General features: G+C 40.6%; 1 protein-coding gene across 3 annotated transcripts; it reads left to right on the top strand.

Moving 5' to 3' along the window:
- Window positions 1–696: 696 nt before the first annotated feature.
- On the top strand, window positions 697–10,853 carry LOC134859740 (NLR family CARD domain-containing protein 3-like). 3 transcript variants are annotated; one of them, XM_063876420.1, is made up of 12 exons: window positions 697–802; window positions 1,022–1,051; window positions 2,345–2,479; window positions 2,569–2,682; window positions 3,088–3,201; window positions 3,323–3,398; window positions 3,549–3,777; window positions 3,934–5,737; window positions 5,836–6,009; window positions 6,527–6,700; window positions 7,337–7,383; window positions 7,572–10,853. In XM_063876420.1, the coding sequence occupies exons 2-12, from the start codon at window positions 1,044–1,046 to the stop codon at window positions 8,096–8,098; spliced, it is 3,402 nt and encodes a 1,133-aa protein (XP_063732490.1). In that variant the 5' UTR covers window positions 697–802; window positions 1,022–1,043; the 3' UTR covers window positions 8,099–10,853. The 3 variants fall into 3 exon arrangements, with proteins under 3 accessions (XP_063732490.1, XP_063732491.1, XP_063732492.1); XM_063876421.1 differs by having other exon boundaries at window positions 7,324–7,383; window positions 7,572–7,859; XM_063876422.1 differs by lacking the exons at window positions 697–802; window positions 1,022–1,051; window positions 2,345–2,479; window positions 3,323–3,398 and having other exon boundaries at window positions 2,660–2,682.
- The last annotated feature ends 1,564 nt before the right edge of the window (window positions 10,854–12,417 follow it).

Below are 12,417 nucleotides of genomic sequence, written 5' to 3'. Positions count from 1 at the left end.
GTATTTTTTTCTGCCTAATGCAGCAATACGCCTCACAAACATTGCTTGGAAAACTTTGCTTTCAGTTCAACTAATATGGGGTCATTTGGTGAATTTGGTAAGGGAACATTTTTGAGTGTTGGGTAGAAAAAATCAATACTTTCCTGGACTACTTCATGAGCTGCTAACATTAACAAGGGCAGACCATCCTCCCAGTCAAATAACCGTTCTGCACAGAAAGCCTCCCACAGTAACACACAGGTTTTTGTATAGCCGTACCAGTGCACCCTGACATTGTCTTAAGTTGCTGTTCAAGCACCTGAGCAAACAGATGGGTCCTAAAGTTGGGTCCTTGGTTAGACTGTATGACTTACAGTCCAAAATTCGGGGGATACCTTGAAACCGGACACATTAAAGTCAACAAATAAACCTGCCCAGATATTTCACAATGTTTTCAAAAAGCTGTCAATTGTCTGGAATTGGTTGCAAAGGAGTCAGTTTGATAACCCTAATTATGCCTGCCAGTGAGCTGACAAACCGGACATGTTTTTAAAAAGTGTTGCTATATCCTGCCTTAAGAAAACAGAGACTGTACTGAGAGAGTTTTTTTTATTACAGTAAGGAGGGTTGATGTTACCAGTCATTTTCAGAATCTTATCTGTGGATTAATAATTAACTAATCTAAAATGTTACATGATACAACCTTTAAACTGAATGCTGCAGGTTTCATTACAGAGTTGGACTGAGGACTCGAAAGACTGAGGAAGAATCGGAGCAGGAAACTATTTTTCTACAGCTGATGAAGTTCATGAGAAGAAACTGAGTAAGTTAGAATTTGATTCATTCCAGTCTACAAAGTTTCACGACAAACAAACTGCTCTTCATTTGATAATGTGTTCACCTTCTGTCTTTGATTATAACTCCACAGCAAGAAAGTTGAGATAACTTGCCTTTCAAGGATTGTAACGCAGATTGTATTTAATTAAAAGACACATATATAATGAGACTGAATAATAATAATGAAGATGTCTGTCTTCAACAGGTGATTGCAGGTCATCACCAACATGAAAAGGTATGACACTCAACACTTCAAAATATGCTTTGACAATGTTTTAGGTATCAACCTATTCAATCGTACTAACTAGTTGAAGAGATAAAGGGATTATTTGCAGATATATCTAAGTTAAATGAAATATGTTGATAGTATTTTGTTATTCTTAGTAGCTAGCTGTTTACTGTCTCTGCTCTTATACTTGAACATTGATCCATAAGCTGTAAATAAAACAGATAAGGGCGTACATTGAATTGTGATACAGGGCAGCAGTTTTCAGTTTCTTACTTCACTTTATGATGGCTCATGTTTCATATGTATGGTCAAAGTGCTCTCAGAGACAGTGATAATTTATTCTCTGTTAATTAATAACCAAGTGTCTTGGTGGAGCTAGAACCTAGTTGCAGACATTTAGGGATTATTTGCATAGATCTGGGGACTAGTTGGAGAGATCTACAGGGTAGTTGAAGAGACCCGTCAGGGCTAGTTGCAGATATCTAGGGGCTAGTAGCAGATATGTATGTACTATTTTGCTAGGATCAAGGCACTAGTTGCGGAGATCTGGAGAGTTGCTGCAATGATAGGAACTAGTTGAAGAGATAAAGGGATTCGTTGCAATGCTCTCCGGACTAGTTGCAGATATATCTAAGTTTCACTTGCAGAGTTCTGGTGACTAGCTGCAGAGATCAAGGGACTAATTGTAGAAACCTAGCGGCTGTTGCAGAGAGATCTTGGGACTAGTGGCAGCGATCTAGGGACTAGTTGAACAATTCTGGGGATTACTTGCAAAGACCTAGTGACTCATTGCAGAGACCTGGGGATTAGTCGCACATGTCTGTGGACCAGTTGAAAAGATCTGGGGAGTGGTTGCAGATATCTAGGCACCAGTTACAGAAATTAAGGGACAAGTTCCTTAGATCTGGGACAGAGGTATAGAAATCTGCATCCATATTTAGTAGTTTTATCGGTTATGAAATGTGTGAATAGATTGTTGCAAACGTTAAACATGTATATGTTTATCAGTCATTGGCCTCCCTGGTAACCTTTGCTTATAATTGATTAAATGTTTTTAAATAAAATCGGTTCTCTATAATAAATGTACAGTGTTTAGTTCTAACGTCATCATTTGTGTTTGTCAATTCGTAATCCTCAACTCTACAGCACATATACACATTTCTCTGCTAAATGTAATTCTAGTTAAACGTTTTTGTTTTGATAATTTTATTGTTGATTGCTGCTTCTAACTCCAACAATTACTGAGGCAGACTAAAAGCAGGTTTTCCCTGCCTACTGGTTATCGTATTCGTTTTCTAGGACCCATCGGAAACCAGATGACCGTGGACCTGAACCAGGACCTGGACCTGAACCTGAACCCAGCTGTTTGTCCTCCAAGCCTGACCAGTCAAATGAACCTGGAAAAGAATTGAAAAGTTGTGTAGCTGCTGCAGAGTTAGTACAAATTAAATGAAGTAAACTGTAACCGTTGTCAGACTGCTCAAACTAACTGTATTCACTTCAAAATGACTTCTTTCTATCAGTATGCAGAAGGAGAGTCCTGCACCTGGACCTGGATCCAGCTGTTTATCCATGAAGAGTGAATGTTCTATGCCTCTTCCTTTCGCTTTTGCAGTTGAAAATAGTTTGGATGAAAGGCAAGAATTTGAAAACTGAACTTTGGTATTTTCTGCTTGTGAGGGACCGTACAAATTAAAGGCAAACATGACTTTAATAACTGTTATCTCCTAGTATAACCAGCATAACTGTTGATGTTTAATTTACACACAAGGTACATGTCATTTTGCATGTACACACTCGCTGCTCACATTTAGGACCTTATTCATTCCTATACAAATGTTTACATTTGTTTTTCATTATTGTTTTATTTTGTTTATTTGCTCTACAGCAAGTCATACTTTCCCTTAGAAGACAATAAAGAAGTGAACAGTGAAACTGATGTGAAGTTAAACAAAGAGCAAACTGATCGATGATCAAACTGTAACCAGTGAGAATATGCTCGAAGTAACTTTGTTCACTGTTAAATAACTTGTTTGTCTCAGGATGCAGAAGGAGAGTCCTGAACCTGGACCTGGATCCAGTTGTTTGTCCATGAAGAGTGACCTTTCATTGCCTCTCTTTATAAACTTCAAAGCTGAAAAAATTGCTGAAGGAAGGTAAGAATCTAAAAACTCAACATTGTTATTGTGCCCCCTCTACCTCCTAAGCCACATTGGAACACATTAAGTAGGCTGTGTGCATATAATAGTTTTCTTATACCTGATGTTATCTCTGCAGGGTTCAACAGGACAGTTCAGAGTTTTCCAGCGATCAGTCTGCAACGCAGCGAATAGACCTGGAATCCATCTTTTTGGTGTGTACATGTACAAATGTAGCTTTTGCTACTTCCTAGAGAATACCTATCATTAGGTACTTACACATTCCACTCTGTTTAGACCAGCAGGCCTTCAGACAGGTGCATAATGCTGTCATCTTTAAATGAAAGTTCATCAATCTTTTCCAGCTTCTGGAGGAGAACATGGGCACTTTTGTGAAGAACGAGCTGAAGAAGATCCAGATGGTTCTTTCTTCAGATTACCCAGATAGCATAGAGAGTCAAAAGGACTGTCAGGAGCCGTTGGAGGGTGAGGATGAAGAGCAGAGGAGGAGTATCAGAGAGGCCTTTCTGAGCATCACACTGCACTTCCTGAGGAGAATGAAGAAAGGGAACCTTGCTGACCGTCTGCAGAGGAGTAAGGGGATTTTAGCAAATGTAAAGTGATAAATACAGTTAATGAAGTTTAACGTTTACAAACAAAAATCTGACTATACAGCCACATTTACATGTTTAGATTCTCATTGTTTCGGCAGGTTCCTCTGACTGATATCCTGTTTTGTTGTTGATTCAGAAACTGTTGCCGCAGAGTGCCAGGGTAGACTAAAAGCTAACCTGAAGAAGAAGTTCCAGTGTGTGTTTGAGGGCATTGCTAAACCAGGAAACCCAACCCTTCTGAATCAGATCTACACAGAGCTCTACATCACCGAAAGGGGGACTGCAGAGGTCAATGGTGAACATGAGGTCAGACAAATTGAAACAGTATTCAGAAAACCAGAAAGACCAGAAACAACCATCAGACAAGAAGACATCTTTAAAGCCTTACCTGGAAGAGATGCACCCATTCGAGCAGTGATGACCAAAGGAGTGGCTGGCATTGGGAAAACATTCTTAACACAGAAGTTCACTCTGGACTGGGCTGAAGGCAAAGCCAACCAAAACATCCAGTTTACATTTCCATTCACTTTCAGAGAGCTGAATGGGCTTAGAGAGAAAAAGTACAGCTTGGTGGAACTTGTTCATCTGTTCTTTACTGAAACCAAAGACGCAGGAATCTGCAGGTTCGATCAGTTCCCGATCCTCTTCATCTTTGACGGTCTTGATGAGTGTAGACTTCCTTTGGACTTCCACAACAATGAGATCCTGACTGATGTTGCAGAGTCCTCCTCATTGGATGTGTTGCTGACAAACCTCATCAGGGGAAACCTGCTTCCTTCTGCCCGCCTCTGGATAACCACACGACCTGCAGCAGCCAATATAATCCCTCCCAAGTGTGTGGACCTGGTGACGGAGGTCCGCGGGTTCACTGACCCACAAAAGGAAGAGTACTTCAGGAAGAAATTCAGAGATCAGGAGCAGGCCACCACAATCCTTGACCACGTCAAGAGCTCACGGACCCTCCACATCATGTGCCACATCCCCGTCTTCTGCTGGATCTCTGCCACAGTTCTGGAGGAGGTGTTGAAAACCAGAGATGGAGGTGAACTGCCCAAGACCCTGACTGATATGTACATCCACTTCCTGGTGGTCCAGTCCAAAGTGAAGAACGTCAAGTATTATGGAGGAGTTGCAACATATCCACACTGGAGTCCAGAGAGCAGGATGATGATTGAGTCTCTTGGAAAGCTGGCCTTTGAGCAGCTGCAGAAAGGCAACCTGGTCTTCTATGAGTCCGACCTGACAGAGTGTGGCATTGATATCAAAACAGCTTCTACATACTCAGGAGTGTTCACACAGGTCTTTAGAGAGGAGAGAGGACTGCACCAGGACATGGTGTACTGCTTCGTCCATCTGAGCGTCCAGGAGTTTATGGCTGCTCTTCATGTCCATCTGACCTTCATCAACTCTGGTGTCAACCTGATGTCAGAAGAACCAACAACGTTCTGGATGCCTAAACTCCTCAAGGCAAAACCTAAACTAGCACATCTCTACAAGAGTGGTGTGGACAAGGCCTTGCAGAGTCCCAACGGACACCTGGACTTGTTCCTCCGCTTCCTCCTTGGTCTTTCACTGCAGACAAATCAGAACCACCTACGAGGCTTGTTGGAACAAACTAGAAGTTGCTCCGAGACCAACCAGGAAACGATCCAGTACATCAATAGGAAGATTGAAGAGACTCCCTCTGCAGAGGAAAGCATCAATCTCTTCCACTGTCTGAATGAACTCAATGATTGTTCCCTAGTGGAGCAGATCCAACTGTACTTGAGACCAGGAAGTCTCTCCACACATGATCTCTCTCCTGCTCTGTGGTCAGCTCTGGTCTTCATCCTCCTGTCATCAGAAAGCGATCTGGACGTGTTTGACCTGAAGAAATACTCTGCGTTAGAAGAGACGCTTGTACGGCTACTGCCAGTGGTCAAAGCATCCAACAAAGCTCTGTATGTGCACATATAACCATCCAGATTGAATTCTCAAATTGGAAAATAATGCAATATGTTCTAATTGATTGCTTCTGTATTGTTGATTCCTCTTTTAGGCTGAGTGGCTGTAACCTCTCAGAAAGTAGCTGTGAAGCTCTTTCCTCAGTTCTCAGCTCCCAGTCCTCTAGTCTGAGAGAGCTGGACCTGAGTAACAACAACCTGCAGGATTCAGGAGTGAAGCTACTTGCAGTTGGACTGAAGAGTCCACACTGTAAACTGGAAACTATCAGGTACGTGTTCAAGTGTTTGAAAAGTGATGACCCTCTGAGCTCTTATACTTATGAATTATTTATTTGGCTGAGTGAAAAACATTGTTCAGGCTGATTGACTGTATATTTTCAGAGAGAAGCTTTGTCCTCAGTTCTCAGTTCTCCAAACCAAGATAGCTGGACCTGAGTAACAGCGCAATCCAACAATATTGAGGCTTTTTAATCCCTTTTAAGATCCTGTATTAAATGTAACGACAATGTTGGACTAAAGTTGTAATACTTTGTCACATAGATGCAATCATTCACATCAACACTAAGCTGGTGGTTTGCTGCTGTGTGTGTGTGTGTGTGTGTGTGTGTGTGTGTGTGTGTGTGTGTGTGTGTGTGTGTGTGTGTGTGTGTGTGTGTGTGTGTGTGTGTGTGTGTGTGTGTGTGTGTGTGTGTGTGTGTGTGTGTGTGTGTGTGTGTGCGTGCGTGTGTGCGTGCGTGTGTGTGTGTGTGTGTTTGTGTGTATGTGTGTACATGTGTGTGTGTTCAGTCTGTCAGGCTGTCTGGTCACAGAGGAAGGCTGTGCTTCTCTGGCCTCAGCTCTGAGCTTGAACCCTTCCCATCTGAGAGAGCTGGACCTGAGCTACAATCATCCAGGAGACTCAGGAGTGAAGCTGCTGTCGGCTCGACTGGAGGATCCTCACTGTAGACTGGAGACTCTCAGGTATGGACAGACACATGGAACCAGAACACTGGGCCAGAGTTCCCTAACATCCTTCAGATTATTTGACTACATTAATGTTTTTTCTTTTGATGGGTAGGGCTCCTAGTTATTCAATTATGCTACTTATAAAAGAGGCCTTATTATGCCTTTGGGGTTTTCCCTTTCCTGTAGTGTTTTATATAGGTTGTTGTACATTTAAATTGTCTAAAAGGCTAAAATCCCTTTCCCACCCACCCTGCCGGAAAAGCCTCAATTGGACTCCTTTGTCTACCTCTGTAACATTGTCACATCATTATGTAACACTCTCTCAAACACATTGTAAGTGATTTGCCAAGGGGACGGACATCTTTAAATGTTTGACAGACCACAACAGAGCCAACCAGCGGACAGACAGACAGACAGACAGACAGACAGACAGACAGACAGACAGACAGACAGACAGACAGACAGACAGACAGACAGACAGACAGACAGACAGACAGACAGACAGACAGACAGACAGACAGACAGACAGACAGACAGACAGACAGACAGACAGACAGACAGACTGGAAACTCATTGATACAAGGACTGTGCTTTAATTGTGGACATGAGTGAAGGTGTCGAAGTTTAATCTGACTTTGTTTCTTCCTGCAGGATCGACCATGGTGGACCCCAGTGGTTGAAATCTGGCCTGAGAAAATGTAAGTGTGTTTAACTTGGATTCATAAGAATTCAGAATAATTCTTACATGTTGAGTCATCAGATAAATTTGCATTTCAACATCATTAACAGTAGAATATGTCAGTGTGTATGATTTTCTTTTAGTGATTGTCCAAACGGTGGTAATACATCAATCTAAGATAAACCGTATTGTGTTTTTCTCCATCAGATACCTGTGGACTGGAGCTGGACACAAACACAGCACACAGAGAGCTCAGAATGTCTGACAACAACATGAAGGTGACATGTGTGGAGGAGGAGCAGCAATATACTGAGAAGTTTGATGCCTGGAAACAGGTGATATGTAGCAATGCTCTGTCTGGTCGCAGTTACTGGGAGGTGGAGTGGAGAGGAGAGGTTTATATAGGAGTGACCTACAGAGGAATCCACAGGAGAGGAAACAGTAAAGACTCTCTGCTTGGGTGGAATGACCAGTCCTGGTGTCTGATCTGCTCTAACGGAGGTTTCTCTGTCAGGCACAATGAGGAAAGAACCTACATGGCTGCTTCTTCCCCCTCCTCTGGTAGAGTAGCAGTGTATGTGGATTATCCTGCTGGCTCTCTGTCCTTCTACAATATTTACGCTGACACACTGATCCACCTCCACACCTTCAGCACCACCTTCACCGAACCTCTTTATCCTGGGTTTGGGTTCTGGTCACCTGGATCAGTGTCTCTGCGTCCTCTGCAGGACTAAGAGTCCCTGCTGTGGACAGACACATGCCTTTTCTGTCCACAGCACACCACATGACTGCAGATCAGCTGCTCAAATCAAAGTTCAGTGTCTCACAACCCTAAGACATTCAGCTGATTTAATTTTAACTCCTATATATGTCATTTGTTTACTTTAAAACCCATGGAATATATTCAACTGAGTTGTGAAGTTTAAGATAAATGTGTACAGTAATTGTATTTAAGGTAACGGTGCTTGTCATTTGGTTTCCTATTATGGGATCCTAACTCCTTTAAGCATGCATCTGGATGTCTTCCAGCAGCTGACATGATTTTACTTTTTATCCAATCAAAGATTGTTCATGTTATCATGTTATGTCTGTATATTTAAATGATCAGAAAACAAAATTAAGCAAAGGTTAGCTGCAGCCGAACAGCATGCAGAAGAAATACTGATTTTTGTGTGAAACTGTTTTATTCACTGTTGTCAGTGAAAAGGAAGAGATGATAAAAAACATCCTGAAGCAGGGAATCCTGGGCGTGAGAAGACTTCAACTCCCATGATTCCATGCTGTCTCACCACCACACCAAAACTCCAGAAATCATAGTTTTTGTTTTATTCACTCCAACGGATAATCAATTATTAAAATAGATTATTTTACTGTCGACAAATCTTTGCAGCTACACAAAACAAAAAAATCATACTCATTATATACGTTCTGTATTGAAAAAGATTACAGCATTTGACAAAATCTATATGCAATCTATATTTTCATCCAAATTCCATTTCCCATTTTATGCCATTTTAATACATTTAGTTAACCAAAGATTCATAATGCAACATGTATTAAAATAAATTAAACTGGATCCGGTCAATACAGAACACTAATCTGTACATTTCACAATTAAAGTCCTGTATAAAACAACATATGTTCTGCCATTAGAGGTGTGCAGATTTAAAACTTTAACTCAACATACATATTTAATAAATATTAGGTAGCCAGTAGCTCAGTACTCCTCCTGAACCTTGAACACTAACGCTCTGATGTGCTGCCTTTATTTTTTATCGGTTTTAGAAAATCACAGATTATACATTTAATTATATGCCAATCTGATAAAAACATTAATGCCTATTAGTTACGTCTTTTTATATTTTGAATTATACTGTAATTTAGTGAGTGTCATACTGTCATGCATTTTCTTTGAATACAATATTCAAGCTTTTGTTTATTTGATCACCTTTCCTATTCACATATCATCAACACTAAGCTCAGATGTTAAGAATGATGATTTCGATGTCCAGTTTCTCATGCATTTCTTTACCGTGTTTTTGTTTTATTTCCCCCATAAGTACATTTTTCAGATTATTATTATTATTATATTTAGATTACATTTATTGTAATTGATCAGAGACAGTTGACAGTTACTCATGATGTCAGTGACAGTTTGCCCAGCAGGAGCATCAGCATCAGTTGCACTTATTGACTGCTTTTGATGTATGAACAGTCTGGGGAATTTGTTCTCCTGCGGTCCCCCGAGGAGGAAATGTCGTGACACGTTAGCAATAATCGCATCCTCCGAGATGATCTGGCGCAGAGAACAGGACCGGGAGAGATACATCCATCTGAAAATCTGTCAAACGTATACACATATCGCCAAAGCATGGCAACCACAGTCCATCGCAACCTATTCTATTTGTTCTGTCTCTCCTCTCAAGCTACTGCTGGGGTCCAGCAATCGATAAAAGGATTTATGAGTGAGGCAGTCATTATTAAAGGTCACTGTTAAAGGGTTACCTACACATTGTGTTTATTGTCTAATTTGTGTTTTTGGTGAATTTGCAGTTAGTGCCCATTCAACAAGCAAATTACTAAAATGCAGTATTCACGTTGACCCTATACTCAAATAATTAGAATGATTGGATATTGCTTTCCTTATTTGGAAAACAATGTTCAATTAGTGTTTATCTTGTTCAGGCAATGAAACAGTAAATAATTGGAGGTAATTAACAACACTAAATTCAGTGAGTACATTTTAAGTATTCTCTTTAGGGCTATGTTTAATTTATTGGGCAATTAATTGATCTACGCAATACTATTTGAACAGTTGGGAAGGTTACTCTATAAATACATTCTGTTACAATTTACTCTGTAAAAAAATAACATTATCATTTTTGGGTGGCTGAGTACTGCACTGTGTCTGAACAACTGAATTTCCCCGTCAGTGATAAATTAAGGTTCATCTTATTCTTCTAATCTGAGTATCAATATATAAAAGAAATGTAAAATGATTACTTTTGGATAACCTACCAAATGCAATGAAAATACATTTTATAGAAAAAATATATCAATAAGAATAATAAATTATTGACATAAGGGTATTATGTAACACAACAGAAAAGGGTAACCTTGACAAAGAATAAACCAACATATTTATTATCAAAAATGATTTCATGTATAGGAAAACTTCCCTTTCATGATGCATATTTAGGCAGTAGTCTATACACCAACAATGAAACATATGAGCACATGCTACAGTTGAAATAAGCAGAAACAAAACCTGAGCTGACAGAAAATGCTTTGTTTTAGTTTCATACATAACATTACTTTTTGGAAGATTCTGAAATGCTGTATAAATCTTTCAACACAAGACAATTCAAAGTGATCACAAATCTAATCTTATTACAAAGCGAAGAGAATAAAATATAGATAAAAGCAGCTAAAATACTGTAATACAAGTATAAAATACAAGAATAAAAAGGATTATTTTTAAACTCTGAACGGGCCTTTCAGGCGTCCTTGTCTCTCTCTCTCTCTTATTATTTCAGTTTGTTCGTACGACAAGCGTTCTGTGTCTGCGTTGTTGTGCAAACAAACTGTACTGAACCAACTATTTCCCTCTTTCGCTGGATGTTCATGTAACCCTACTCATACTTAAATCAGAAAGCCTTTGTTATGTTGTATTTTTCTACAATATACTGCAAGTTAAGTTAAGTATCACAAAAAAATCATGGATGGAAAACTTTGTGTTATGAAGGAAGAGTGCTTTGTTAGCGTCGACCTGTGAGGTCAAGGAATTTTCTTCGAAATCGTGTCAGCCCTGAATGGTTGTCAGGGAAACAGTGAATAGGACAATTAAAAGCGTATCTACAGAAGAGAGATAATGTCTTAATGTTGCCCGCCAGTCCTAGTCAAACTGTTCTGGATAAGAGTGACTCATTCAATTTTATACAGGCAGAAGGTTTCTGCTCTAACCTCAGTTTGCAGGGTCCTCTCTCCTAAAGGCTGTTTACCGTATTTCCTTCCCAAAGACAGCTTTTTCAAGGTTTCAAGGTTTTATTGGTCATATGCACAGCAGATACAACGTATATGTTGGCAATGAAAATCTTATGTCCCATGCTCCTCCAACAACTCAACATACATGGTGCAAATAAGATGAATAAAATAGTGAAAAAAGAGAGAAGAATATTTACAATAACAACAATAAAGATTTGAGGATGTGAAATATATACATATGTGGAATACATTGAGAGTATTTAAATACTTTACACTGTTGAATGAGGAGGTATGGACAGATGCATATATTATGTATAGCAGATGTATATGGCAGATATGTATAATATATAGATATGTGTACTATAAACAGATATGTATGGCAGATGTGTATAATATATATATATATATATGTGTGTACTATAAACAGATGTGAGTAGACATTCACACAGCTCAGGAGTTCAGCAGTCTTATAGCCTGTGGTATAAAACTGTCTCTGAGTCTGGTGGTCTTGGTCCGGATGCTGCAGTACCGTCTGCCCGGCGGCAGCAGACAGAACAGATTGTTGCTGGGGTGATGGGGGTCCTTTAATATCCTACCGGCCTTCCTCCTACACCGCTGGGTGTAGAGGTCCTCCATGGATGGCAGCTCCGTCCTGGTGATGTGCTGAGCAGGTTTCACCACCCTCTGTAGAGTCTTACGGTTGAGGGCAGTGCAACTGCCATACCAGGCGGTGATGCAGCCAGTCAGGATACTCTCGATGGTGCACCTGTAGAAGTTGCAGAGTATCCTGGAGTCCATGTTGAACTTCCGCAGCCTGCGGAGGAAGAAGAGCCGCTGTCGAGCCGTCTTGGATATGACCCTGGTGTGATGTGTCCATGTCAGGTCCTCACTGATGTTTACCGAGAGGAACCTGAAGCTGCTGACTCTCTCCACAGGAGTCCCGTCGAGGGTGATGGGTGTGTGTGCCTCTCTCTGCCTCTTCCTGTAGTCCACAATCAGCTCCTTTGTTTTGCTGACGTTGAGATGGAGGTTGTTGTCCTGGCACCAAGATGTCAGGGCTCTGACCTCC

This window comes from Eleginops maclovinus, chromosome 23, assembly GCF_036324505.1.
Source record: "Eleginops maclovinus isolate JMC-PN-2008 ecotype Puerto Natales chromosome 23, JC_Emac_rtc_rv5, whole genome shotgun sequence".
In the NCBI taxonomy this organism is placed as follows: Eukaryota; Metazoa; Chordata; class Actinopteri; order Perciformes; family Eleginopidae; genus Eleginops; species Eleginops maclovinus.
Note: the sequence above shows the minus strand (reverse complement) of the source record. Positions and strands in the feature narration are given on the sequence as shown.

Coding starts and splice junctions, on each gene's coding strand:
- LOC134859740 (XM_063876420.1), top strand. Junction 2,683..3,087: donor GAAAATAGTTTGGATGAAAG/GCAAGAATTTGA, acceptor TGTTTGTCTCAG/GATGCAGAAGGAGAGTCCTG. Junction 7,384..7,571: donor GAAATCTGGCCTGAGAAAAT/GTAAGTGTGTTT, acceptor TTTCTCCATCAG/ATACCTGTGGACTGGAGCTG.